This window comes from Trichosurus vulpecula, chromosome 5 (genome assembly GCF_011100635.1).
Source record: "Trichosurus vulpecula isolate mTriVul1 chromosome 5, mTriVul1.pri, whole genome shotgun sequence".
NCBI classification, from domain to species: Eukaryota; Metazoa; Chordata; class Mammalia; order Diprotodontia; family Phalangeridae; genus Trichosurus; species Trichosurus vulpecula.
Window position 1 is genome coordinate 92,278,726 of NC_050577.1, and position 18,864 is coordinate 92,297,589.

The 18,864-nt window shown below is 39.1% G+C and overlaps 1 protein-coding gene across 1 annotated transcript in view; it reads left to right on the plus strand.

Annotated features, from left to right (window-relative positions):
• Positions 1-3,153, plus strand: part of XRCC2 (X-ray repair cross complementing 2) — a 36,424-nt gene extending 33,271 nt beyond the window's left edge. The window contains exon 4 of the mRNA XM_036760542.1: positions 2,134-3,153. Coding sequence (XP_036616437.1) covers positions 2,134-2,858 — 725 coding nt within the window. The 3' untranslated portion in view covers positions 2,859-3,153. The remainder of the gene's footprint in view (positions 1-2,133) is intronic.
• The last annotated feature ends 15,711 nt before the right edge of the window (positions 3,154-18,864 follow it).

Sequence of the window (18,864 nt, forward strand, 5' to 3'; positions counted from 1 at the left end):
CAGGAGCATCTAGGTGACACAGTAGATAGAGCTCCAGGCCTGGAGTCAGAAGGCCTGAGTTTAAATCCAGCCTCAGACACATACTAGCTGTGTGACCCAGGTCAAGTTACTAAACTTCTGTCTGCCTCAGTTTCTTCAGCTATAAAATGGGAATATTGATAGCATCTGCCTTCCTGGGTTGTTGTGAGGATCAAATAAGATAACATTTGTAAAGTGCTTAGCATACTGCCTGGCACATAGTAGGCACTTAACAAATTCTTGTTCTCTTCCCTCTACATGGAGTATTAGATAACCATGTTTAGTAGTAAATAAACAATTCAAATGAACAAAAATAAATAAAAACCTTGTGTAGTTTTGATATTAATTTACATTTCACCTGAAATTCTTTACAAAAATTCTTTAGCATCTTTAGGGCATAGTAAAACAGCATAGAAACCATCTAGTCAACTCCATCATTTTTCCATGAGAAACCAAGGCTCAGGATTTACTGACCTTGATATGGTCACATAGCAGTGATACAGCCAAAACTAGAATGCAGATCTTCTCTATTCTTTTAATCCAGTGCTTTTTCCACTTTGTCAAGTTGAAGGCTATCTTAGTAGAAGAGCTGCTAGTCTCTTATCATGTGTTAAAGTTGTCATCATTATATTTTATATTCGAATTACTTTTTACAAGAAGTAACTTCCTCCACCTTCCTAGAAGTTAAATAAGTAGTAGAACATAATCCCCTACAGGACAGGGGCTGTTTTTGTTTCTGTCTTTGTATTTCTCTTACTATTTGATGGTACGTGGAACAGTCTTAAGTGCTTAATAAAGGTTTGTTGAATGAACTGTATAATTGTTAGCTTTTAGGAAATTAGAAAGAAGACTTGGGGTCTATTGTATATAAAAATGTCTGCATTTGGTTTTGTAAAAAAGCAAAGTATTTATTAGGAAGTTATCAAAATGGTAACCTAAATTGAAATGCTGTCAACTCTCAATTTCTTATGCTTGCAGAATGGAATAGAGATACAAATATCCAAAACAGTAATAATTCTCCAAAATGTGTATTTATCATGTTGATTCTGAAAGTTTACATCTATATGATGGTGACATATATCATAATATGATGCCTGCCTAAGTATATGCTGTAGTTTTTCAGTTTGGCTTGTCCAAAACCTGAGAACAATACGCAGTTGCTGTTTTAAGAGAATAAGAGAGCAATGAAAAGGACAACACAAAGGACAGAGACACCAAATATGAATTAAGCACTTTTATTTAAATTGAAAGAAATGGGGGAGGGGTGTCTTTAGTAAATATGTATTTTAAGGTTGTAATTTTATAGTTCTTTTTTGTGTATCCTTATATACTAGTTCCTTTCAGATCTTACTGATCTAAGGCCTATATTGGGATCAGTTTGGTACTGCAAATAAAATAATTTGTGAAGACATAAAGCAAGAAAAACTGACAAGCCATCCAGCTTTCCCATATGGATTTTTCAGTACAAACCAGCCTGGACTAGGTAGTTGCCTTCACCTCTCAAACTGGGGAAAGTATTAATTTAGTCTAAACTCATGCCTTTGAAAGAGGGCTCACATTTGAAAGTACTTCAGGAGGCCCAGGAAGAAACCAAAATTAAGAATCAACACAAAGACTAAATAGGTTGAATGATGTTTTCAATAAAGAAGTTTAAAGGGGCAGCTAGGTGGCGCAGTGAGTAGATCACTAGCCCTAGAGTCAGGAGGACCTGAGTTCAAATCCAGCCTCAGACACTTGACACATTTAGTAGCTGTGTGACCTTGAGCAAGTCACTTAACCTCAATTGCCCTCCAAAAACAAACAAAAAAAATTTAAAATAGAATTGGCCAAAGATAAACTGAAATGCTTTAATCTTCTTGAGGATAATTGATAGCTGACTTGCTCTCATAAAGTAAAATGTACTTAGTTGTTATTTTATGCCTTTTTTAACATGTGCTGATAAATTTCACTTATAATTTTGACAAAATGTAGTGGGTTTTTTTCACGTAGTCTGAGAAGCTTTCATCTTAAAAAAAAAAGTGAGACAAAAAATACATTAACTGTTGTCTGAATTTTATCATCAACTGCTGCTGTGACTACTTTATTCCAATTAGCATTCCTTCATTTTTTTTACAGGTGACATACTAGAATTCCATGGTCCAGAAGGAACAGGAAAAACAGAAATGCTCTATCATCTGACTGCAAGATGTATCCTTCCAAAATCAGAAGGTGGATTAGAAGTCGAAGTCTTATTTATTGACACAGACTACCACTTTGATATGCTTCGGCTAGTTACAATTCTTGAACATAGACTGTCCCAAAGCACAGAAGACATAATAAAATGCTGTCTTGGAAGATTTTTTCTTGTGAATTGCAGCAGCAGTAACCAGTTACTTATCACCCTTTACTCACTGGAAACTCTGTTTTGTAGCCACCCATCCCTCTGCCTTTTCATTTTAGATAGTTTATCAGCCTTCTATTGGATAGACCGGGTCAATGGAGGAGAAAGCCTTAACTTACAAGAGGTTACTCTGAAGAAATGTTCTAAATTCATGGAGAAGCTTGTAAAAGAATATCACTTAGTTCTCTTTGCAACAACACAAACTATAATGCAAAAAAGTTCAAATTCAACAGAAAGATCATCTTCCTTAAAGCTTTCTTGTGAAGAAGTAGACATAGACTACAGACCCTATCTTTGCAAGTCATGGCAGCAAATGGTCAACCATAGAATATTTTTTTCCAGACATGATAATTCTGAAATTGGCAACCAGATGTTTTCAATAGTGTCATGTGATATGAAAAGCAACAGTATAATAAAGCGTTTATTTAGTATTAGAGAAAGTGGGGTTCATTTTTATTAATCTGTATCAGAAATAACCTACATACAGGTATTATTTTCAGGGTATCTGAAAATTTCTCCCCCTTGATAAAAATGCTTTAATATCAGCATTTCTGAATTTTAAAGACTGCAAAGGTTAACATCAATATCTCAATAAATTACTCACAATATTTCTTAAATAAGAATAATTTCAGGTATGAGGAAATACATATTCTGTTCTTAGGTCATCATGGGCTAAATAACAATATCAGTGCTTTGATTTTGATTAAAACCTATGCAAAAGATAAGTGTATTTAATTTTAAATAAAAGAGGGTTTTGTAATTTTGTGTCGTGTCTTTGGTTGCTTAATTAAGTAATCATAATCTTAAACTCACTGCAATCCTGATTTACTATATCCTTTTAGAAAAGTGTAAATATATAAAACGTTGAAATGGCATCATTTGTATATGCAAACACTTAAATAGCATTGTTATATAAAGGACGAAATTAATCATCTACCTACTTGCTTTGTATTACTTAGAATACCATACAGATAAAGGAATGCTTAAAATACCATACAGATAAAGTAAGTGCTTAATTGGCAGAGTAGATAGGTAGAGAACAGATCTAGGCCTTTTTAAATACATATAATGTAACTGGTTACGAAAGGTACCGTATGTGATGCTTACTTTTGAAGTTGTTACTGCTGTCCACAGGTTAACAATAACTACGCCTATTGGTCTAATTCTAAAATAGCATATACTACTGGTCTTTTCTACGAGCAGTAGTAGACTAACCAGACTAGCCTGAGTTTTGGTGCTCTTCTGAGGTAACTAAGCTGCTTATTGTGATTCATGTATGGTCAGAAGCAGGGAGGGAATTGTGAGTTGGAACAGACTTAGAGCATCCCTTAGCAATAAGATCAGACCTATGGACTTTGTTTTACCTTTAGCTTTAGTATTGTTATTATTTTGGCTTTGAACATGACATAGAATTTTCCATTTCTGCCAGTTAGAATAAAAGCAATTGTTTAGATAGATAAAGCAATTTTATTAAACAGTTACTATGCACCAGGCACAGTGCCACAAATTCATGTCTTATTGTTAAGGAATTAGTGATAAATAAAATGAACTTTTCTGTTAACTTAAAAATTATCAATTCTATAACTACTAGTAGTATCAATACTCTTAGCAATGACTTGAAGTCATAATAAATATTTGTTACATGACTTGTTGAAGAAATGAAACGTAACTGTTTAATCAAAAATTTTCTGTAACTGAAAATTGTACTGATGGAGACTAAGGGTTAGTATGCAAGACACAGTAGACAAGAACCAACTCAGGTTCTAGAAAGCAAAGTTTGATTTGAGTAGCTTAAGGGAAGCCATGAGGAGTGTCCATTCCCTCCCTAACCCTTGTATAGTAATAGATACAGCTACATTGTAAGGATTAATGCTTGTTTATCTTAATTCTCTCAGACGTTTAAACGGCATTTAATTCTTGTTACAAAAATCATTCCCAATAACTTAGAAGGCACTCTTCCAAACTTTTTATGAGATAAATAATGGGTCTGATGCCAAGCCAAACACGGATAAAAGAAGAGAATGATCACTAAAAATCTATGTCCTCAAGGAATGATGCAAAAAGAAGTTTTAATGTTATTAAAGAGGCTATAGCCATATGCTCATATTTTTCCTCACATGAGCAAGTTAGATATATAATAGGGATAGTTCACTATTAAGAAAACAATTAGTATAGTCATATTAAAAAATACATTCTTGTATCAATATATACAGGAAAAAGCCCTTAATAAAATATAGCACTCATATATGTTAACCCTAAAAAGCATTGGCAGGGAAGGCCACTTCTTTAATATGATCAAACGTATATATCTAAAAGCAAAAGCTAGTATCTGCAAAAATGAAATACAAGAATCTTGAAATAAGCACAAGGGTAAAGATTTTTTTTTCCTCTTTAATTTATTATTTATTTTTAGCATTCTTTTTCTTTTTATATTTTGAATTCCAAATTCTCTCCCTCCCTCTCACACCTCCCTCACCCACTGAGAAGGCAAGCAAATGATATCAATTATACATGTGAAATCATGCCATACCACAAAAAAGTGAGAAAATTATACTTCAGTTTGCACTCAGAGTTCTTCATCAATTTTCTCTCTGGAGGTAGATAGCATTTTTTCATTGTGAGTCCTTTGGAATTGTCTTGGATCATTGTATTGCGCAGAGTAGCCAAGTCTTTCACAGTTGGTCATCATTGCAAGATTGCTGTTACTTTGCACAATGATCTCCTGCCACTGTTGCAGCCACCTCTAAGGTCCCTTGCTGGTGCTGCCAAACTGATGCCCATCCTGATGTCACAGACATCTCCTGTTCATCATAGTCATCTTAGATGGAAAAATACCTCATTCTGATCTCTTGTTGGCTCTGCTGCTTCAAAGTTATTTGAGGAATTATTTCAAAATTGTTTGAAGGGGAATGTTGGGAGAGTTCAGCTAGGTTGCTGCCTGTACTCCATCTACAAGGTTGTTTATTGATACAGTTATTGAATAAAGAAATGAAAGGTATTAAACACCGGCAAAAAAAAATCACTGTTAACACACAATATTATGGTTTTCTTAGAAAACTCCAGAGCATCAGCAAAGAAACTAATTTAGACAATAGCTTCACTAAAGTAACGAGTTATAAAATCACAAGAATCATCATTATTTCTGTATAGCACTAATGAAACCCTCCAGAAGGAAATAGTCCAAAATATCTACAAAATGCATGAGTTAACCTAATGGTGCACATTGAAGACATAAATACAGTCACAAAACTCTTTAAGTAAATGAAGACAAATAACTGAGGGAAAGTTCATTGTTCATTGTTGGGCATCCCAGTGACTATACTACCTAAATTAATTTATAAATTTTCTGTTAACCAAATTGTTTTAAAAAATCCATTTGGAAGATTAAAAATGCTAGAATCACCAGAGAGTTGATGAAAAAGGAGAAATGAAGCATGTATACCATTATCAAATCTCAAATTATTTTATTTATTTATTTTTCTCTTTTTTTTAGTTAATTTATTTCGTTTTCAGCATTAATTTTCACAAGAGTTTGAATTACAAATTTTCTCCCCATTTCTACCCTCTCGCCCACTCCAAGATGGCGTATATTCTGGTTGCCCTGTTTCCCAGTCAGCCCTCCCTTCTGTCACCCCACTCCCCTCCCATCCTCCTTTCCCTTCCTTTCTTATAGGGCAAGATAAATTTCTATGCCCCATTGCCTGTGTATCTTATTTTCTAGTTGCATGCAAAAACTTTTTTTTTTGTTTTTAAACATCTGTTTTTAAAACTTTGAGTTCCAAATTCTCTCCCCTCTTCCCTTCCCACCCACCCTCCCTAAGAAGTCAAACAATTCAACATAGGCCACATGTGTATCATTATGTAAAACCCTTCCACAATACTCATGTTGTGATAGACTAACTATATTTTGCTCCTTCCTAATCTATCCCCTTTTATTGAATTTTCTCCCTTGACCCTGTCCCCTTTCGAAAGTGTTTGTTTTTGATTACCTCCACCCTCATCTGCCCTCCCTTCTATCATCCCACCTTTCTTTTATCTTCTTCCTCCTTCTTTCCTGTGGGATAAGATACCCAATTGAGTTTGTATGGTATTCCCTCCTCAGGTCAAATCTGATGAGAGCAAGATTCACTCATTCCCCCTCACCTGCCTTCTCTTCTCTTCCTATAGAACTGCATTTTCTTGCCACTTTTATGCAAGATAATTTACCCCATTCTATCTCTCCCTATCTCCCTCTCTCAATATATTCCTCTCTCATCCCTTAATTTTATTTTATTTCTTTTAGATATCTTCCCTTCATCTTCAACTTACCCTGTGCCTGCTCTCTCTCTATATATATACACATACATATATACATACATACACACTCACATATACATATATATACATAAACATATATATATATATGTGTGTGTGTGTGTGTGCATATTCCCTTCAGCTACCCTAATACTGGGGTCTCATGAATCATACACATCATCTTTCCATGTAGGAATGTAAACAGAACAGTTCAACTTTAGTAAGTCCCTTGCAATTTCTTTTTCTTGTTCTTTTTCTTGATTACCTTTTCATGCTTCTCTTGATTCTTGTGTTTGAAAGTCAAATTTTCTATTCAGCTCTGGTCTTTTCACTGAGAAAGCTTGAAAGTCCTCTATTTTATGGAAAGTCCATATTTTGCCTTGGAGCATGATACAGTTTTGCTGGGTAGGTGATTCTTGAATTTAATCCTAGCTCCATTGACCTCCAGAATATCGTATTCCAAGCCCTTCGATCTCTTAATGTAGAAGCTGCTAGATCTTGGATTATTATGATTATGTTTCCACAGTACTCAAATTATTTCTTTCTGGCTGCTTACAGTATTTTCTCCTTGATCTAGGAGCTCTGGAATTTGGCGACAACATTCCTAGGAGTTTTCTTTTTGAGATCTATTTGAGGAGACAATCGGTGGATTCTTTCAATTTCTACTTTACCCTCTGCCTCTAGAATATCAGAGCAGTTCTCCTTGATAATTTCTTGAAAGATGATATCTAGGCTCTTTTTTTGATCATGGCTTTCAGGTAGTCCAATAATTTTTAAATTATCTCTCCTGGATCTATTTTCCAGGTCAGTGGTTTTTCCAATGAGATATTTCACATTGTCTTCCATTTTTTCATTCCTTTGGTTCTGTTTTATAATATCTTGATTTCTCATAAAGTCACCTTCCACTTGCTCCAATCTCATTTTTAAGGTAGTATTTTCTTCAGTGGTCTTTTGGACCTCCTTTTCCATTTGGCTAATTCTGCCTTTCAAGGCATTCTTCTCCTCATTCATTGGCTTTTTGGAGCTCTTTTGCCATTTGAGTTAGTCTATTTTTTAAGCTGTTGTTTTCTTCAGTATGTTTTCAGTATTTTTGGGGGTCTCCTTTAGCAAGTCATTGACTTGTTTTTCATGGTTTTCTCGCATCCTTCTCATTTCTCTTCCCAATTTTTCCTCTACTTCTCTAACTTGGTTTTCCAAATCCTTTTTGAGCTCTTCCATGGCCTGAGACCAGTTCATATTTTTCCTGGAGGCTTTTCTTGTCGGCTCTTTGACTTCGTTGACTTCTTCTGGCTGTGTGTTTTGGTCTTGTCACCAAAGAAAGATTCCAAAGTCTGAGACTGAATCTGGGTGCGTCTTCGCGGCCTGGCCATATTCCCAACCAAATAACTTGACCCTTGAGTTTTTCAGCAGGGTATGACTGCTTGTAGACTAAAGAGTTCTATGTTCCATGCTTAGGGGGATGCACCAACTCTGCCACACCAGCATTCCTCCTTCCCCAAGAACCCCCAACCCAGACTGGGCTTAGATCTTCAGCAGACTGTGTACTCCTGCTCTGAACCTCCACTTAATTCCTCCCACCAGGTAGGCCTGGGGCCGGAAGCAACTGCAGCTGTACTTCTGTAGCTGCCCCACCTCCACTGCCCTGGGGGTGTTCGCTGAACCCACGAACTCCTTCCACTCCCGCAGCTTTTCCCACTAACCTTCTCTGTTGTCTTTGGTGTTTGTGGGTTGAGAAGTCTGGTAACTGCTGCAGCTCACTGATTCAGGGCGCTAGGGCATGCTCCGCCCGGCTCCTGGTCTGGTTGGTCCGCACCGCCCACATCGGGCTCTGCTCCACTCCCAGCTCGGTGCAGGATAGACCTCACCCAGAGACCATCCAGACTGTCCTGGGCTGGAGCCCTGCTTCCCTCTGCTATTTTGTGGGTTCTGCAGTTCTAGAATTGGTTCGGAGCCATTTTTTATAGGTTTTTGGAGGGACTCGGCCAGGAGTTCACGCTAGTCCCTGCTTTCCAGCTGCCATCTTGGCTCTGCCCCCCCTCAAATTATTTTAAATCAATCATTCAAACTATAGAGTATGAGTTAAAAAATAGAATAAATCAGTAGGAGAGACTAGATAGGCAAAATCCAAAGCCACTCAAACCTAGCATTTTGGTATTCAGTAAATCTAAGACCATAAACAAACGAGAATAACTATTCAACAAAAATTGGTGGGGAAACTGGAAAGCAATTTGAAGAAGTTAAATTAGACCAATATCTTATACCATATAGCACAACATACACCAAATGTGCCCAAGGTATAAAATTTTTAAGAAAAAAAGTCAAAGGATTTGGAGGAGAATAGAAGGAGGAGGTTACTTTCACAGATATAATTAAGGGGAAAATGATAGAAATCACAAAAGGTAAAATAGATGACTTTGAATATATAAAATTAAAAAGCTTTTGTAGAAATAAAATGTAACTAGGGTAAGAAGAGGAATCATCAGGGAGAGAAAAAAAACTTTAAATATCCCTGATAAAAGTCTACCATCTAAGAGATAAAAGAATTGACTCCTATGTAAGACCAAGAGCCATTCCTCAGTTGATAAGTGGTTAAAGGATGGAGACAATTTTCAAAATAAGCTTTGTGCAGCAACACAATAAAGAGTTTGGAGTCCGAGACCTAAGTCAGAAAAGGCATTTATTATTCTTTCTCATGAGAAAGGACACCACCCAAGCAAGAGAAGTCAGGGGTGTTTTAATTTTTTTTATATTTATTCGGTCTGAATAAATGGGTACATTCCTTGAACAGAATACAGGAGAGTACAAAGGACCCAGATGGATGGCAGTCCTTTTATTGACACCCCCCCGCTTCGAATCTTTCACCAGGCTCTTCATTGGCCAGATACAACAACCCTGTGACTGCCTATGTCATGCCCTCCGCAAATGGCTCTTTTAAGCATGTGTACAAGCCTTTCTCTCAAGAGCTCTGATTAGAACTAGTTCTAACCAGTCACCTGACTTACATTCTGCTCAAGCTGGGTGGGGGAGGGGGGCAGGGGGAGAGAAGAAGAGGGATACTTTCTGTGGAAACAAAACTGTCCCCCCCCCCCCATTTCTTACAAAGCTATCAAAAGCCGCTTGAAAGATTGCTCCTAATCACTGATAATAAGAGAAACGCAAACTAATACAGCTCAAATTTTGTCTTCTACCTCTCCAATGCAAAGATAATAAACTGAGCTGTTAAGTAACTTGACAAAGGTGATGTAGCTGGGATGAGTCAGGATCAGGTCCTTCCAACCTCAAGTCCATCCCTCTACTCTCTTCCGCTTACTTTTAGTGTTAGGGCTAACCAGCTTTGTTATAAAAGGAATCCTATGTTATCTAGAAAATATAACAAACCAGGATCAATCAACAATCTTTAAGTTCTTCTTACTACGTGTGAGACATTGTGCTAAGCACTGGAGATACAAAGAAAAAGAAGAAAAATACATCTACCCTTAAGACCCTTACATTCTAATGGGAGAGATAACATATACATATTAAGTACATGTACAAGATCCAGAGAAGATGGAAGTAATTTTAGAAAGGAAGGCACTGGTAGGTTGGGGAAACCTGTAAAAAGCCTCCTATAGAAAATGAGCCTTGAAGGAAAGTTGGAGGTAAAGAGGAAGAACATTCCAGGCATAGGAACCACCAGTGCAAAGGCAGAGATGGGAGATTAATTGTTATTTTTCATGTAGGCCAGTATGATAAGAGAGAGAGAGAGACAGTGAGTTCTCGTCTGGCTTCAGGCATTCAATGGCTCTCTGTGACCAAGGCACTTAACCTCTGTCTGCCTTAGTTTATTCATCTATAAAATGGAAATAATAATAGTAGGGATGTTGTGAGGATAAAATGAGATTTGTAAAGTACTTTGCAAACCATGTGTATGTATATGTATGTATGTACACATATATACACAGATGTGTATATGCATATACTGTTATACATACATACACACAGATGTGTATATGCATATACTGTTATACATACATACATACAACTGCATATACATATGTGTATGCATACATATGTATGTGTATATCAAATCCATCCCTAGTCCATGTACACACACACATACTCATCATCTGTCCTTTAAGATCCATCCTTGTTAATTTTGGAAAGACTCTTTGCCTAGTTGGGTGCTAGTTAATGAAACTTTTAGAAACAGCAATTCTTAGAGATCATCGGGGAAGTAAGTAGTAGCCATTAGGTTGCAATCAGAAATCTTGAAAGAAGAGGAAAGATTATCCACAAAGCCTAATAGAAAGAATGGGTGAGAGTAGCTTGGAAGTAAGAAGACGTGGGTTCTAGTCCCAGTTCTATCTCATCTGTAAAACAGGAAAATATTTGCTGTGCCTCACAGGACTTCTAAACATAAAATGAGCTTGGGAACTTATATATCAGTATTTTATATGTACTAATCCCTATTCATTAGAATTTTGGTTTTATTGTAAATATAGTAAAAACTGCATTCAGATTATGCTACTGTAATTTAGAAAAGGGTCTAGCTAAAGCTTACCTTTGTTTATGAAAGGCTTTCTTCATTATGCAGACTAATAGGTATAAAGAAAGAATATTTAAATTATTAGAACTAATAGCCTGCCTTTGGGGTACATTTACAGATAAACAATTGATATATTAATTACGTAGCACAGAATTTCAGTCGAGAGAGATTTTAAAGTCTAGTCCCATCCACTCCCAAAAAGGAAATTTCCTCTGCAGCATACTCAGTAGTGTGTGTTCCACGAGGCTGGGCCCTAGGCCCTCTTCTCTTTTCCTGTACTCATTACCCCACCAAATGCTTTGCTTGCTTTAGACAACATCTCCAACATCATGCTCCAGGATGCTCATCACTAGAAATCTCATCGCAGTGGAGATGGCTTTAGCTTTGGTACTCATCACTTCCTCATTACCCTCAGTTCCCTCTTTCTCCTTTCCCATTGGATGGCAGAGCAAAAAACTCCTCCCAACACCTCCTTTTATATAGAAGTTTCAGAAATTCCAGCCAGCTTTTCATTTCCTACCAGCTGCTATGCTTGGTTTCAATTCCACAGACAGCCAGTATTCTCTGCCTATCCTTGAGTGCAGGGACTATCTTTCTTTTTCACCAATACTTAGCACAGTGCCTGGCACATAGTAGGTGCCTAATATATGTTTCTTGACTGTTAATTATTTAAATTGGTGATCTTATCAACTCCTAGGGATTCAATTATCATTTCTATGCTGATGATTCTCAGATCTATCCATCCAATTCTATCCTCTCTGCTCATTTCCAGAATTGCATCTCCAACTGCATATTAGACATCTCAAAATAAAGGTCCAGTAGACTTCTTAAATATGGGGCAGCGAAGTGGTGCAGTGGATAGAGTGCCAGGCCTGCATCAGGAAGACTCACTCCTGAGTTTAAATTTGGCCTCAGACACGTAGAAGCTGTAGGACACTGGGCAAGTCACTTAACCCTGTTTGTCTCCATTTCCTCATGTGTAAAAGGAGCTGGAGAAGGAAATGGCAAACCTCTCCAGTATCTTTGCCAAGAAAGAGGTCAGGAAGACTCAGATGTAACTGAACAACAACAGTCATCATAAACACAACATAGACAAAACTGAACTCCTGATCTTTTCCCTCAACCCTCCCCTCTCTCTAATTTCCCTCGTGCTGTTGAAGGTACAACCATCTTCCCCATCACTGAGGCTCACAACCTAATGTCACCCCCGACTCCTCTCATCCCTCATATCCAATCTGCTGCCAGGACTTGTCAAATTTACCTGCGTGACAGCTCTCACATATTACCCTTTTGCCTGTCTTTATACCAATCCTGCTGTGGGCCCTTATCACCACATACCTGAACTTTTGCAATAACCTGCTCGTTGGTCTTCCTGCCACAAGTCTCTTCTCCCCACCGCAGTCTATTCTCTACTCAGCTATCAAAATGATCTTCCTAAAGTACAGGTCTGAAAACATCACCCCTTACTCAATAAACTCCAGTGGCTCCCTATCAGGATCCTTCAGGATCAAATATAAAATCTTTTGTTTGGCATTCAAAGCCCTTCATAATTTGCCCCCTCCTTTACAGCCTTCCTACACTTATTTCCCACCACATACTGTGAACCAGTGACACTGGCCTCTTTGCTGTTCCTTGAACTCTAAGACATTCCATTTCTAGTCTCCAGGCATTTTCTCTGGCTGTTCACCATGCCTGAAATGCTCTCTCTCTTCATCTCCATGTCCTGTTTTCCCTGGCTTCTTTCAAGTCCCGGCTAAAATCTTATGTTCTACAAGAAGACTTTCTCAATCTTTCTTTCTAATGCCTTTCTTACTCTCAATTTTATTTTTTATTACTCTCAATTTATCCCCTGTGTATAGCTTATTTGTACATAACTGCATGTTGTCTCCCCACCACCTCCCCCCCACCCCTTAGATTGTGCATTCTTCAAAGTCAGGGACTGTTTTGCCCTTCTTTGTATTCCCAGCACATAGGACAGTAATTAGCACAGAGTAGGCACTTCATATCTATGCTTGAAAGTCATCGATCAGGCTTTTAACGACCTCCATTAAGGGGGACCCATTTCTTCCAAAGGCAGCCCTTTGCATTTTCACATACCTCTTATTGTGTGTGTAGGTATGTTTTTAAACTAGACGTGGTTTTTATCGGTGTCAGCAACTGCAGGTAAGGAACTTCCTCTATCAAAGCTGATTGGCACCTACTCTGCAGCTTCATATCATGTAGGTGGCCAATGACAAGTGTGGCACATGGAGTCAGAAAGACCAGAGTTTCAATCCTGCCTCAGATGCTTAATAGTGTGTGACCTTGGAAAAGTCACTTAACCTCTCTGTGCCTCAGTTCCCTCATCCGTAAAATGGGGATGATAAGAGCACTTGCTTTTTAAGGTTTTTGTGAAGATAAGTAAGGTAGTAATTGCAAAGTACTTAGCACAATGCCTGGCACATTCCAAACACATAAATATTATTGTCTAAGGTTACACATAGGTAGTAACAAATGCAACTGAACTCAGGTCCTCTAACTCTAAATTCAGTGTTTTTTCCACTGTACCATATTTAGTTTCATCTAGATTTTTACTATTTGATCAGACTTTAGAGCCCAACCTCTTCATTTTACAGATGAGAAATCTGAGGCCTAGAAAGTTAAAGTGATTTGTCCAGAGTCACATGGCTACTAAGAGGCAGAAGTAGGATGGTCAGATAGGCCAAATGATCTTGCCACATAGCATCTTACTTCCGAGCCAGATGTCCATTAAAAGCTTTGTTTTTAAAATAAAAAAAAAAGCTTTGTTTTTCCCTGAGAATGAAAAGAATTGCCCTTGAACTTCAGCCTTCACCAAACCATTGAAAAGATGATAATTTTCATTTACAGATTTGCCTAATGAAAAAGAAATAGAATTCCCAAAAGGATTTTTTTTAACTGCAGTTACATTACTGATTTGCTTTTTTGAAATGAAGAGCTTTTTCATTTCTGTATTACATTTTTTTTTGCATCAGTTCAAGGTTATGTTACTAGTTTATTTGCACCAGCTGCTTCATATGCCATGGAATTTGGTTTATTGCTGTAATTCCTTGGCTGTTTTTAATTTCCATTGGATTGTTTATAACCTTGATTTGAAATATTAGATTCAAAATCATCTCTCAAAAAAAAAAAAAAACAACACAACAGGATGTTCTGGTATTTGTTTGCTTTTAAATTTTTCTTTGGAAAAAAATCTGCCCCGTGAACTAAAGTAACATCTATATAGGGAGCATTTATTTTAAATAAATCAGTTCTATTGAATATTGGATAAAATGAATTAACAAAATAGGATGCTAACTCATTTTTCAACTTTGAACTTCAGGAACTGTCAGACTAGGGTTAAACAATGGCATCTGCTGAAGTGTGATAATACAGTCTAGTTCTATTAGACCCAGGCAGACAGAAGGGGAAGGGTTAAACTCCCAAACTGAGTGTAGTTTTAGGAATTCCCCTGACATGACAGAAATTCCAGTAATATAGATAAATGGAGATGGGGAAGGAGTGAAGCCACACCAGCGACTGGGAGATCCCCAAGAAGCAATTCCACGCTGAGTTGGTACACCTTTCAGTACCATATCCCAGGTCTGGCCATTGTGGCCTATTCCTTGCCAAAAGTTTTCAAAACATTATAATTGGGGTTTTTTTCCATAGGAACTTCTTGATCTTGTCATGGAAATCAAGGAAAATAGTACTCACTTCATAGAAATATACTTCATAAGCCAGTTTTACTCACATATTTCCCATTCACTGAGTTTCCTTGGGCAAAACTCTTGGTCTCTAAAGTTATAAATTACTGAGGAATTGCCAATGAACACTGGAATAGGGAGTTCCTTCACTAGAATCTGATGAGGGCACAGTCTCTGGGAACCCCTTGAACCCTTGAACTCTCCTTGAATCTTCCCACTTGATCTGGCCTTGGCCTGAGGCTATAACCATTAGGCCCAAATGCCTACCTTGATCCTCCCACTCAACCTGGCCTTGGCCTGAGGCTATAACCATCAGGCTAAACAGGACAGCTGTCTGACCCACTGGGACCTGCTGAGGTCAGGCCCCAGAAGCACATCCAAAATGCTTGGAGAGCGTGGAGGGGGATTGGGAGAGGGGGAGGCTCACATACCTTTAGTCTTGGCTAGAGAACGTGAGATTAGCAGTTCTTCCTGGTCAGGGAACCATAAATAAAGAGGGTTTGGGGTGCAGGGTGCTTGGCACCCCAAAGTACCGACACACTGGGTCCTGCCGAAAGAATTCGGTCTGGGGTGGCCAGAGGAGGGGTCTAGGGAAGGACTTAAGGAGGAGTCTAAGGAGGAGCCTGAAAGGACTGGGATGAAGTCCCGGGTGGGGGAAATAGCTGAAGGCTATATGGAAATGACAACCCATAAAGGGCTGGGGTAGTGGAGCTAGGGTATAGATATTTTGATCAGGTTTAAGGATGGGAAACAGGATTAAGGGCGGGAGGTCGTTGGGAAGACAAGATTAAGGGTAGGAAACAGCTGGACAATAGAGGACTGGGCAAGGTAGGCATTTGGGCTTAATGGTTATAGCCTCAGGCCAAGGCCAGGTAGAGTGAGAAGATTCAAGGAGAGTTCAAGGGTTCAAGGGGTTCCCAGAGACTGTGCCCTCATCACTAGGGAGGGACTTAAGGATGAGGTCAGACTCCCGGGTGGGGGAAATAGCTGAAGGCTATATGGAAATGACAACCCATCAAGGGCTGGGGTAGCAGAGCTAGGGTATAGATATTTTGATCAGGATTAAGGATGGGAAACAGGATTAAGGGTGGGAAACAGCTGGACAATAGAGGACTGGGCAAGGTAGGCATTCGGGCTTAATGGTTATAGCCTCAGGCCAAGGCCAGGTCAAGTGGGAAGATTCAAGGAGAGTTCAAGGGTTCAAGGGGTTCCCAGAGACTGTGCCCTCATCAGTATGAGGTGGTGGAGTATGGGAGGAAGGAAGGACAGAATCATTGGAAGAAGAAATGAAGCCTGGGATTACAAGAAGAGGAAATGGGAGGAAGGGGAAATGAATCATGTAGTCCCAGAGACACCACAACACTAGGAACACTGATCCCAACACACCCGCACCACTATGGATGGGGTCTGGAGTTCAATTAAAATCCCCTCCTAATTACAGATTACAACACATGGTTAAAGGTTCTACAGACTTTCTTAACTTAGGATAGTATCCTGGCAAACTTGGCAATGATCTTAAATCCTCAGGTATCCCCAAAATATGGACCTAGCAGCTAACTCTTGCCTCCTTGATCTGAGTAAACACTTTTGCTGGTTTAATCAAAAGATACCCTTTATACCATCCAATTATTTTATTCCTACTCTATTTCTTCAGTGGTGACAGATTTTCTTTTTTATGGCCTGATAACAGCTGTCTACTTACTTCTAAGGGCTGCATAAACAAAACTTTTCCCCAATACTTTTCTTTTTGCTTTGTACCTGTGGATTCTGATGAGGGCACAGTCTCTGGGAACCCTTTGAACCTTTGAACTCTCCTTGAATCTTCCCACTTGATCTGGCCTTGGCCTGAGGCTATAACCATTAGGCCCAAATGCCTACCTTGATCCTCCCACTCAACCTGGCCTTGGCCTGAGGCTATAACCATTAGGCCCAAATGCCTACTTTGCCCAGCCCTCTATTGTCCAGCTGTTTCCCACCCTTAATCCTGTTTCCCATCCTTAATCCTGATCAAAATATCTATACCCTAGCTCTGTTACCCTAGACCCCTCCTCTGGTCACCCCAGACCACCCCTCAATCCCTCCCACAACCTTTGTGTATATAATTTCCATCTTGCCTCCATGAAGGTGGTCAGATCCAATGTAGCTCAGATTGATCTGGCCCGCTTTCCTTACAGGAGTCACAAGGGGTGGGATGTCTTGGGGCAGGCCTATTTGGCTAACTCTTAACAAACTTTATCTTTTCCCTTGGCTGAGAAAGCTTGAGTCGAATTCTTTCGGCAGGACCCGGTGTTTCTGTACTTTGGGGTGTCGAGCACCTCTCACCCCAAACCCTCATCACTAGACCCCTCTTCTGGTCACCCCAGACCACCCCTCAATCCCTCCCACAACCTTTGTGTATATAATCTCCATCTTGCCTCCATGAAGGTGGTCAGAACCAATCTAGCTCAGATGGGTCTGGCCCTTTTTCCTTACAGGCGTCGCAAGGGGTGGGATCTCTCGGGGCAGGCTTATTTGGCTAACTCTTAATAAACTTTATCCCTTCCCTTGGCTGAGAAGGCTTGAGTCGAATTCTTTCAGCAGGACCCGGCGTGTCGGTACTTTGGGGTGTCGAGCACCTCTCACCCCAACCCTCATCAATAAGTTTTTCAGCAATCAAATTAATTTGGTTTTTATTTTTTAATTAAAGCTCACTACTTCACTTTGGTATGGGGTTTTATGTCATGTTCCTTTTGGACATGCTGTACACCTTGATGTCTATTTTTAAGTCACAATTAGTGTGCTGTTTAGGTGGCATGGACAATATTCAAAGATGATACTGAAGCAGCAGATGGTACAGTGAATAGAGAGTGAGACTTGGCATCAGGAAGTTCTGAGTTACATTTAGCTTCCACTGCTTACTAGTAGGATGACCTTGAGCAAGTCTGTGCCTCAATTTCTTCATCTCTGAAATTTAGATAATAATAACAGGATTGCTGTGAAGATTAAATGAGATATTTGTAAAGTACTTTGCAACCCTTAAAGCAATATACGTTAACTATTATTATCATTAATAATGGTAAAGCAAAGCTCAGATACCACTTCCTCTAAGAGGCTCTTCTTGATCCCTCCTGTTATCATGGCTCTCTTCCTCCGGAAATTACCTTGTATATCTTTATATGGATTTTGTTTTAGTTTCTTGGTTGTATGTATCCCAACTGAGGAATGTTAACTCCTTGAAGGGAAGGACTTTCATTTTTGTCTTTGTGCCACGGGTGCTTTTAATTTAATTTTAATTGAAGTGAATTTTGAAAGAGGAGCTACAGTATAGTACAATACAGTACAGGCGCTAGGGTATAGATATTTTGATCAGGATTAAGGATGGGAAACAGGATTAAGGGTGGGAAACAGCTGGACAATAGAGGATTGGGCAAGGTAGGCATTTGGGCTTAATGGTTATAGCCTCAGGCCAAGGCCAGGTGGAGTGGCAAGATTCAAGGAGAGTTCAAGGGTTCAAGGGGTTCCCAGAGACTGTGCCCTCATCACTTATGATGTTGAGCTTCCTGAGCCATTTCATCACTCTCTCATTAGCCATGCTTAGTGATGAGTTTAAAGAAAATGAAGGCAGGGAACCATAGGTTTTTAGGGGTGCTTGAGACCCCAAAATACCAACATGCCGGGTCCTGCCAAATGAATTAGACTCAAGCCTTCTCAGCCAAGGAAAACAAAGTTTATTAAAGATTCGCCATATTGGGTAGCCTCTGAGGGAGTCTGAGTATATGTGACGCTAATGCCAGCGGGCCAGAACAATCCGAGCAGAGCTAGTTTGAATCTAAGCACCTTCATGGAGGCAAGATGAGACATTTTCAGAAAGACTGTGGGAGGGATCTAGGGATGATCAAGTAGTCTGGGGTGACTAGAGGAGGGGTTTAGGGAGGGTGTTGAGAAGGAGTCTAAGGAGGATCTTG